Here is an 11364-nt window from a genome sequence, read left to right on the forward strand (position 1 = left end):
TTTTTCTCGCTCTCTTGCGTGTGCTCTGTGTCTCTCGTGCCCTCGCCCCCCCCCCCCCCCCCCCCGTACCCCTCTCGCGCCCTTGTCCCCCCCGCCCTGTCCCCCTCTCGCGCACACCCCCCCGCCCTGTCCCCCTCTCGCGTGCGCGCGGCCTCCCCCCCCGTCCCCCTCTCGCGTGCGTGCGCCCCCCCGCCCTGTCCCCCTCGTGCGCGCGCGCGCCCCCCCGCCCTGTCCCCCTCTCTCGCGCGCGCGCCCGTCCCCCTCTCTTTCTCTCGCGCCCATCCTGTCCCCCTCTCTCTCTCTCTCTCTCCCCCCAAAAAAAGGGTTGGTAGGCATTAAAAAAAGGCAATCTTAGAATGATCATGGAGGATTTCATTGTATAGGCAGACTGGGAAAATCAGATAGTGGAACCCAAGAAAAGGAATTTGTGGAATGTCTAAAAGACTTTTTGAAGCAGCTTGTGACAGAACCTACCAGAGATTTTGGATTTGGTGATGTGTAATGAGGCAGACTTGATTAGGGAGCTTGACTGAAGGAACCCTTCAGGAACACTGACCACAATATGATAGAATTTACACTGTAGTTCGAGAGGGAGAAACTGGAATCACATGTAATCATATTACAATTAAATAAAGGTAGCCACAAAGACATGAGGGAGGAGCTTGCCAGAGTTGATTGGAAAGTAAGTCTGGTAGGAAAGAAAGTGGAACAGCAACAGCAGGAGTTTTTGAGAGTTATTTAGGAGGCACAACAGAAATTCATCCCAAGGGGGAGGTTGAGGCACCCATGGCAGATGAGGGAAGTCAAGGATAGCATAAAAGCAAAAGAATACAAAGTGGCAAGGATTGGGAAGCCTTTAAAAACAAGCAGAGGACAACTGAAAAGGCAATAAGGGAGGAGAGATGAAATTTGAGTGTAAGCTAGCTAGTAATACAAAAGAAGACAAGAATTTTTTTTCAGTATATAAAAAGGCAAAATTCCATTGGACCACTGGAACAAAGAACAACCCAGCACGGGAAACAGGCCCTTCGGCCCAACGAGCCCGCGCTGCCAGAAAATGAGGCTCGAGAAATAATAAAAAGAAACAAAGCAATGGCAGAGGAACTGAATAGTTACTTTGCATCAATCTTCATGGTAGAAGACACCAGTGGGATACCAGAGCTCCAGGAGAATCGGGGGCATAGTTAAGTGTAGTGGCCATCACTAAGGAGAAGGTTCTGGGGAAACTGAAAGGTGTGAAGGTGGACACACACCAGCGTTTTAAGAGATAGCTGAGGAAATTGTAGAGGCATTGGTGGTGATCTTGCAGGGTGGGTACCAGAGGACTGGAAAGTAGCAAATGTAACACCGCTGTTAAAAGGGGAGGGAGGCAGCAGGTGGGAAATTACAGGCCAGTTAGTCTGACTTTGGTCAAGGTTTGAGTCCATTATTAAAGATGAGATTATGGAGTACTTGGAAGTGCATAATAATAAAGCAGGACTGACTCCACATGGCTTTGTCAAGGGGAGGTCAACTCTGACAAATCTGTTAGAGTTCTTTGAGGAGGTAACAAAGAAGTTAGATGAAGGTGAATCAATGGCTGTGATTTATTTAGATTTCTAGAAGACCTTTGAAAAGGTGCTGCATAGGAGACTGTTAAATAAATGAAGTGCCCATAGTGTTAAAGGTAGGATCCTAGCATGGATAGAGGATTAGTTGACTGGCAGAAGGCAGAGAGTGGGGATGAAGGGGTCTTTTTCAGGATGGCAGCCGGTGACTAGTAGTGTGCCTCAGGGGTCAGTGCTGGGACCACAACGTTTCACAATATACATTAACGACTAGGAGGAAGGAACTGAAGGCACTGTTGCTAAGTTTGCAGATGATACAAAGATATGTAGAGGGATAGTTAGTATTGAGGAAACAGGAGGGCTGCAGAAGGACTTGGGACAGGTTAGGAGAATGGGCAAAGAATTGGCAGATGGATTACAATGTGGAAAAGTATGAGATTTTGCAGTTTGGAAGGAGGAATGAAGGCATAGACTAATTACTAAATGGGAAAATGCTTAGAAAATCAGATATACAAAGGGGTCCTTGTTCAAGATTCTCAAGTTTAACATGCACGTTCAGTGAGTAGTTCGGAAGGCAAATGCAATATTAGTATTCATGTCGAGAGAGTTAGAATAGGGATGTACTTCTGAGGCTATATAAGGCTCCAGTCAGACTCCCATTTGCGGTATTGAGAACAGTTTTGGGCCCTGTATCTAAGGAAGTATATGCTCACCTTGGAAAGGCTCCAGAGGAGGTTCACAAGTATGATCCCTGGAATGAAGAGCTTGGAACAGTTGAGCACTCTGGGTTTGCACTTGTTGGAGTTTAGAAGGATGAGGGGAGATCTTATTGAAAACTTAAGGATACTGAGAGGCCTGGATAGGCAAAGGATGTTTCCATTAGTAGGAAAAACTTGAACCAGAGGGCACAACCTCAGGCTAAAGGGATGATCCTTTAAAACAGATGAGGAGGAATTTCTTCAGCCAGAGAGTGGTGAGTCTGTGGAACTCTTTGCCGCAGAAGACTGTGGCAGCCAGGTCATTGAGTACCTTTTAAGGCAGAGATGGATAGGTTCTTGATAAGGGGATTAGGGGTTATGAGAAAAAGGCAAGAGAATGGGGATGAGAAAAAGATCAGCTATGATTGAATGGCAGAGCAGACTTGATGGGCCAAGTGGCCTAATTCTGCTCTGATGTCTTGTGGTCTAAAACTGACTGTCTCCATGGGTGTCAGAGCAATCAATTTCAATTAAGAAAACGTAGCCGCGATGATATGAGCAGTGTGTCTTCCTGACTGCTGTCTATTTTGTCACTGCAATGACCTAATTAAGTAAAACACTAGAACAGTCTGTGTGGTAACATACACAACGGTGTTTTCGGGAGGAGGGTGATGACAAGAGGCGGACCATCTGCAATTTTCCAATTGTCAGTCTGTCACTAATTCCACATTTTGACCTTATTTACTACAAATCCTGGATAGTCTGCCTGCTTCACTATTTAATAGAACCTGGGGCTTAGCTACTATTTAACTGTAGCTATGAACTTTTAAAATGATCATGGAGCTTTTGTGTATTTTTGAGTTTTTACTTTTGCTATCAAAAACTAGGGCAGAATTTGATGGAAAATAGGTAAATTTTGGACAAAGTTCAATTTTTATTTGGTATATCAGTAAAGTTCCAGGAAACGTCTAACAAAGTAACAGAGGCGCAGCAGAACTAAACGTAAAGACAGTGAATTCTAGACCTCTTTGCCTCAAGAGGGTGTGTAATTTACTATCCCTTATCATGCACACTCCAGTCAATGGGTGAGAATTAGGAAGTTCTTCTAACCAGAAGTAAATTAAAAATGAAATCCAGAAGCCAATGCCATGAGACAAATTGTCTAATATCCATCTGCCTTTGTATAATTTATACTGTTGGGACTTTATCCAGTTCCCTTTGCAGCAAATTCACAGTCACTTGGAAATTTAGGCTGAATGTTCACCATTACTGGTGGTGCAGAGAGATGCAGTACTCAGTGGAGGGGAAATAAAGTTGAAGGAGATTGGGGAAACTGGGCGAGGTGTGAAGATTAGATTTTTGTAGACAAGAATGAAGATTTTGTGTATAATATCTATGCACTATAGAAATTGCTATGGATCTAATGAGGACAGGTGCAAGTCAATAGTCTTGATGGGAATGGAATGACTATACTAACTGTGCTGTGCTTGGTGCTAAGTACTAAACTTCTCTTGGCTGTCTTTTTGTTGGTGCAAACAAAATTGCTTCTCCTTCCCTACTAGTTGTTGTTTTGATCCATTTTTGAGTCGATCCTTACTGCAACTTTAGTAATTGGCCTCCAATTTAAATATCGAAGACCAGTGCTGACCTATGTACTAATTGTTATTCTCTTCCCAGTAGCATTTCTGACTTTGAAATCTTGTGCATGCTATAACCGCATAGCAATGTGTTAAAAGCGCAACTGAAGTTATCAAAAGTTTTACTGCAGAAACACTTCTTGCATAATTGATTAGTTTTACCCCAGTTCCTTTTCTTTCCCCTGTTTTTGTGAATTCTTAAGTACACCAATTCCTGATGTGTACAGTTCTGTTAGTGTCAGTCACCCTACAACAGCTTATCCAAGTAGTCTTATTCATGCAGAGCCCGCACGCTCAAGTTGTTTAATGATGAGCAGTATCTCAGCCAATTCCAGAGAAGGGCGCTTCCCAATAATGGCCATAGGATTACAATCAGAAGTAGAAATCATGATTTTGATTCCCCTAAGATTAGATATCCTGATTGATATCAGTTAATTCACAACAGACCAGGGATTGAACTTGGGACTATCTGGCCAATGTGGCTCAGTTATATGTGGCCTATATCAACTGAGAGTTAGAGTTTAGTAATTGCATTTAAGCATCCCAGTGCTGTCTTTCTTCAAAGCCTGTATTTAACTTTGTACTATTACAAAAGTATACTGGCATAAGTCTTGTATTACTCATTGTATTAAAAATTGTTGGGTTTTTGTTTTAGTTGTTTTATATTATTCACAGTTGGCAATCAAACCTGGCTAAGTTAGCCTTATTTTTGTTATTACTGGAGAAACATCTAAGTTTAGCTGTGAACCAATATGTTTGAAGTCCATTCAATATTCATGCAAGAATAGACAGTTTGATGTTTTAGGTTTATGATTTGAATTGTACATTGACTTGCATATAATTTAGCCTATTCTAGGATCCCTCAATTAGCATAAAGGTTTTGCTTATATCAGGTGGCCTATTATGTCAGTGTATTTGCATGCTTCCTGCTGAGGTAGGAATTCTAGTTACAGTTTTGTTTGATATTTCACAGTGTACTAAATGTAATATCAATCTTAACTTGGGAAGCTGGCAAGTAAAATGTTGGTGTAATCAAACATGGCAGTGACAAAATTATTGAATAGTACTTTAGCAGTAATTGGGGTAATATGCAACACAAATTTAAGTAGGCAATATGTGACGAGGCCACAGAAGAGATTTTGAAGCTCTTCACAGAATCAAACAGGAGTTCAAGATTGCATACTCACAATTTGGCCTTTGGGGCTGTAAGGGAATTAACAACTTCAAAATATCATGTCTCCTGTGAATCAGTGCATTGTTCTCAGTCTAATTTCTACACAAACAATAGCGAAACCCAGAGGTCATAACAAAGAACTCTTACTTCTATATCAGCTCCTGGAATGCATCTCGCACACAGCGAGTGAATTCTCCCCTCACTCTCCAAATAAACATTCCCAACTGAATCAAGACAGAGACTTTGGACCAGTAGTAGTCTCATTTACAGATGAACAAACAATACACAGCGTGATATACATTTCTGTCTCTCCATTCCCTTGTCTTTTTTTTCTGAACGTGGCCTTTAAAACAAAGAGGGCCCTTGGCTGCACCCTTCCTCTAACTTGACGTTCCCTGGTTAGGGTTTTAAATAGAAATGGCTAGTTATTGGTCTCGCGCACCTATTGTTCTCTTACAATTTCTGGACTGCATGTTGTTCAGTATCATGAAATTCCTGCATCTTAAATGGAGTTATCAATCACAAACTTCAATCAATCAAGAAGCACATTTCTCAAACCACCAATTAGTTATTACTGCAGGTGGGGGCTTGGTCCTGGATTAAAACAATGCCCTAAGCAGTACATGGCGAAAATACTCACTCAGTTTTGACAACAGTATCAAACCTTTAGGATTGTAACCTTCTGAATTCTACTGAGCTAGCAGAACAGAGGGTTGAGGTCACCATGGGGACAGTGGTTAGCACTGCTGCCTCACGGCGCCAGGGACCTGGGTTCCATTCCAGCCTTGGGTAAATGTCTGCGTGGAGTTTGCACGTTTTTTTGTGTCTGCATGGGTTTCCTCTGGGTGCTCCAGTTTCCTGCTACTGTCCAAAGATGTGCAGGTTAGTTAGTTTGACCATGGTAAATGTGTGGTGTTACAGGAATCGGGCGGGGGAAAGGGCCTGGGTAAGAAACATGGTCAGAGTTCATGCAGACTCAGTGGGCCATATAGCCTCCTTCTGCACTGTAAGGATTCTATGATCTCTTTTTCCATTAGATTCCTCATTCTGCCCTAATCAAATTCACAAATGGCATCTTGTGCAACTGTAAGAATGTTATATTTGCCTTCCCATCCTTATTAATCTAATGACATCTGTTGTGGTTACCCTCACTATACCCCTTCATCACTTGCCTGTTTTCCAGGCTTTGGCTCAAAATCCATTTTTTTCTCTCATTGTAACTCGTGAAGCTTTTGGCGCACTCTTCACTGTTAAAGGAGCTACGTAATTACAAGTTACTGTCATTTTGGTCTATTTGTATTTCTCAAAACCATCCTCAAACAAATGCTGATTTTTTTTTAATGGTAAACAACTAATGTAGTATTCATTGCTTTTGTTAGAAATCTTCTATATAACATACCTGTTTTCCAGGCAGACTTTTCCAACCGTAACGTGCATGTCCAAATATCCCTTTTCCTGCAATTCCCCCCACCTACATTATTACTCAAGTTCCCCCTTGGACCCTTTTTTTCTAAATACTGAACCTTCTTGTCATCATCCATAGTGGTTCAGCTTCCACATGCATGTTAATGATGCCTGTCTGTAACTCCACCACCTCTCCAGATTCCTCCCACTGATTCTGTGCCAGCCTTGGATGAGCTGTAATGAGCTCCTGTTAAACGCGACAAAGATTGAAACCCTCATCTTTAGATTCTGCAACAAAATCTGTAATCTTGCTATGAATTCCACTCTTTCTCCCATCCTTCTCCCATCCTTCTCGCATCTTATCAGCTGAATCTGTGGTGTCACTTTCAGACTTGACTATTTCAGTGGTGCTCGAGCTCTGACTGACCTCCCATCCTTTGAAGCTCAGGTCGTTTTAAACTTTGTTGTCCTTGCTTGCTCACCCATCATTTCTTGCTGAACTACATTGTCTTCTGGTGCTCTAATGCTTCAATTTAAAATTTTCATCTATGTTTACATTTCTAAGTGGCTTCAACCATGACTATCCCCTCCAATATCTAAGCATACAACCCACCTTTAATATTTGATTTCATTCACCTCATAATTGCAGTCTTGTCTTCAGTCACTCCATGCCAATGCGTTAAAATTTCTCTTCAAAAAGGCTCAGGCTTTCCAGCCATCCCTCTTTTATGACCGCCAAAACCCTACGTGACCAAGCTTTTGATTATGGCTTTGGCTGAAAATCCATTTTTTTTTTCCTCTCATTGTAACTTGTGAAGCTTTTGGCACTCTCTCCACTGTTAAAGGAGCTACGTAATTGCACGTTACTGTCATTTTGGCCTATTTGTGTTTCTCAAAACCATCTTCAAACAAATGCTGATTTTTTTTTTTAATGGTAAACAACTTATGTAGCATTCATTGCTTTTGTTAGAAATCTTCCATATAACATACCTGTTTGATTTTCTTTCACCTGCACCACTTACAACATTGCCCAGTCAAAATGGTGGACAGTAGCTCATTGTTTTCTATGGGTTATCTCTTCAATTTTATTTCCCCATCAACCCTCCTTACAGGGAGATGCATAGTGTCACTTAATGATTTTCCTGGCTTCGGATAACACTATGCAATTTAAACGCACTTCCTCCTCAGAAATTATGTGCATCATATCTATCAAAAATGAACAGTTCATGCTTTTCAAACCATTAGATATTAAATTCAAAGTGTCTAGTGGTACATGCTTTGATAGATTTAGTCAGAAAATGAAATAGCATTTTATATATTTTACATTAGTGGTTTGATTAAACTCACTTTTGTGCTAACACCTTTTTCTTAAATTACAAACAGTTCTGTTTAAAAATTAGTTTCTAACAACTAAATCCTTTCTTTGTTCCTAAATTGCAATATGAATTTTAGAAGTTAATCTGTTCTTGCACAAAAATTGAATCCTTGTAAATGTGGCTGCCATTGCTAAAATAGCAGTTTCTGCATTGCTATCACTGAATTCTTGTGTTCTATTCTTTGCATTTTCTGCTTTCACTTTCTTTCTTCGCTTTCTGACATAGTTGCCTACAGCCTCAAGTCCTTCTAATCAAAGTCCTCCTAGAGCTCCTGGAAAGGATCCGTTTGCAGAGCTCTCTCTCAAGGACTTCTTGTAGAACAGACAAGGTATTCGTGGAGTAATAAGTGTGTGTATATATTTTGTATATGCTATGTTGAGCAGTGTTCAGATGGTATCTTAAAAACTATCAAAGCCAGCTACGTTAGCAGTGTTGTTGTAGTATTTGGTTATTACACAGCATTATGCCAAAACAATCCTGTTGCATGGATGTATTAATGTACTTGTGCTTTGTAGAGATTTGTAGTGTTGTTACAGTGAAGGACAGTTTGTTTATGGTTTGTTAGTGCACTGGTTGGCTTGTAGCTTTTTAGTTTGTGGAGCTAATGGCTCAGCAAACTAATTCTGACTTAGTTAATTCAAATGTAGGTGGTTTAGCTTTCCACTGTCCAACAACAAGGAAAAGCTTCAAATGCGTCTTGAGTTGTACAATAATTTAAGGTTTTCAAACACACAGCCATCTGTTGATACAGCAGTGTCTCTATTGGTCTATAAAGTGATTCAACAGAGAAAACTTGTAACTCACGCTGTCCACCCACAAATTCCTCCATAATGCAGTTCACTTATTAATACAGACCATTTGAAGCCTTGCATTTTTGTTATTATATTCATTTTTGGACCTATTTCTAACTTTAATTTTCTTTCTTGAATCTCCTGTTGAACTTTACGTTACACTGATGAATGTATGATTTGATGAGGATTTTCTTGTATGTAAAAACTGATTTGTCATTTAAAAATTGTTTTTATTGGTTTATACTTTTATAATATGATTTTTGAGAAAACTTCAAGGTAATGTTTTAACGTACAGAAATCTTGTTTGCCCCAATAGCTGTTATCTATTACTGTTTTCTGTTTGTGTTGTTTTCCAGATACAGTTTATGTAATGGCATAAAATGGATCCATTCTGAGAAGATAAGTGCGAAGCAGCAAATTTTATTCTTCATGCAAAATACTCGCTGTTTGTGAAACTATCTTCCATAAGGATGATCTCAGTTTGGATAATAAAATGGTAGATTGACCATGTGGAAAGGTTTATTGGAAAGCAAATGTTGATGTATCAACTTCAGCAGCAGATGGAAAAGCTTATTTTGACTGGGTGATGACTGATTCAATCATGATTTTAAATTGTTCGAACCAATAATGCTCTACAGTGCAGCAAAGAATTATGTTCTCATGCTGAATGAAACTTTCATTGATTTAGAAATGACGGCTTGAAGAACGAGTAAGATTTGCATCTACATATGATAAGAGCTGCTGGATTGTAACTTATCAGGATTTGGTGAGGTATTTGAAAAGCAGCAGTAAATTATGTAACTTTTCTATGTTCACCAAGCATCAGTTTTTTTCACCTTCACAAAATAATCATGCTAAAATTATTAATTCAGAATTTTACTTTTTATTCAAGTTTGCAGTAGACATTCCTTGTGTACTATGTTTGTATTTATTTATGACCATCAAATTAAGTAACAATATTGCATCAGATGCTTTCTGTGAGGATTAATATGGATGTGCATGGTTCACCAGTTGGATGAAAACATGAGTTTGAATGGAAAATGCAGTTAACTGAAAGATGGAGCACTAAATATTCTACAAATCAGTTTACTTATCCCTTGTACAATTATTTGTAGGCAGAATCACAATCTTGCATTTGTATGGGATTTAGAATGAATAATGTATTAATCAATGTAGTTAATTCTGTGCCTAGGATTTTGCAACGGAACAGTTATTGACTTGCAAAGCACTACTTTTGTATTTTGGCATTAGCAGAAATGGGAAGGCCTTTCTATGCTCAGCATGTCATTATCTTACATCCAAGTTTAATGCTGCCTTTCCTGACCAGAATGTAAAGAATTGCCTTCAGTTCACAAAGATCCTCTACCTCCATAGGACTCCAAATCATATGCAGATCTCAGAACACTAGAAATATTTGTTTAAATGTCCACACATAGTGTCTTCATTTGATTGGTTCTGAGAAGACTTGTTTACACAAAGTTGGATATGAGGGAATAGTTTGTGTAGAATTTTTTTAAAAAGTAAAGCCAGATAAAGAGTAACACAGCGCTGTTGATCGGTGCTTCACTGTATATAACATAAATTCTGTTCACATTAGTGGTGTGAAGGACAGTTTGAGCTTAAGGCAATTCAGTACACGAACTTTGCAAAATTTTGCTGCATTGTCTTTGCAGATATATTTTGTTTAAAAGAAAAATGTATGTTAGGAGAAAAATTGGTGGATTTTCAAATAAAGAGCAGCTTTCACTGAAATTTTGTTACCAGTTAGGTCCAAGTTACATCTCTTGATTCCAAAAGATCCTGTGCATGGATATAATAACTCTGCATTATTTAATAAAAAAATTAAGCTGTTGTAGGTAAGGTGTTATGTTACCTCAATCTTTTGCAACATTGGAAAGACTTTCTTACCAGAAGTGATATGTTTGACTGTTTGTACAATACTAGTCTTCAAAAGTTTTGATTCTCTCATTAGAGTTGAAGCTGCACAGGATTTGTCATCAGAAAAATTAATATCAGTAATATTAGAAATGTTTCCACTTGTGATAGAATCTTTTTATTGTTCAATTATATTTGCCACAAATATGCCTGATGGTTGATTGAAATGGGAAAAACAGTTTCACGTTATAGTGAACTTTTCAACTTAATTAATTTTAAGATAGTAGCATTATTTACCTTGTGATTTCGTGCATTTAGCTCAGGAGTACCACTGCTTCAGGACAGTTAACAGCATATGAACCTTTCATGCAATGTCTGTCTAACTAATTTTGCTGAATTTCTTGAGGTGATCACAAACTTAGTGAACACCTGATGTTTCCTCCCCCTAAAACTATGGATGCTGTTGATTGAAATTTTCAAGACTGAAATTGATATTTATTAAGTAAGATTATCAAAAAAGTGGAGTAAAGGTGGGCAAATGGCGTTGAAGTCCAGATCAACCGTGATCTAATAGAACTATGGAAGAGGCTCAAGGCAGTGAATGTTTTTACGTTGCTATTATTTTCCTCCCTCCTATAGTACAATATCTTTTGCCTTATTTCCCTCACCTCTTCTCATTCCATGAACTGCAGTCTAAAGGCCTGCTCCGGATTGTCAACATGCCATTCAATGGGAAAATCAATGTTGCTTTGTTTTATTAAAGCTTCCTCCCCTTTGCACTCAGAAAACTGAGAATAAAAATATTTCCCAGAAGTAGAATGAAATGAATAATTTTGTGCAAAGATAATGCATATAGCACTAC

General features: G+C 39.2%; 1 protein-coding gene across 17 annotated transcripts in view; it reads left to right on the forward strand.

Annotated features, from left to right (window-relative positions):
* Positions 1-10390, forward strand: part of picalma (phosphatidylinositol binding clathrin assembly protein a) — a 115047-nt gene extending 104657 nt beyond the window's left edge. For 16 of the 17 annotated variants that reach the window (XM_080197032.1, XM_080197039.1, XM_080197034.1 and 13 more), the window contains 2 exons: positions 8062-8164; positions 8984-10390. In XM_080197032.1, coding sequence (XP_080053158.1) covers positions 8062-8154 — 93 coding nt within the window. In that variant the 3' untranslated portion in view covers positions 8155-8164; positions 8984-10390. The remainder of the gene's footprint in view (positions 1-8061; positions 8165-8983) is intronic. The other variant, XM_080197041.1, reaches the window with a different exon arrangement.
* The last annotated feature ends 974 nt before the right edge of the window (positions 10391-11364 follow it).

The sequence above is a fragment of the Carcharhinus amblyrhynchos genome, chromosome 10 (assembly GCF_965287045.1).
Source record: "Carcharhinus amblyrhynchos chromosome 10, sCarAmb.v2.hapA, whole genome shotgun sequence".
NCBI lineage: Eukaryota > Metazoa > Chordata > Chondrichthyes > Carcharhiniformes > Carcharhinidae > Carcharhinus > Carcharhinus amblyrhynchos.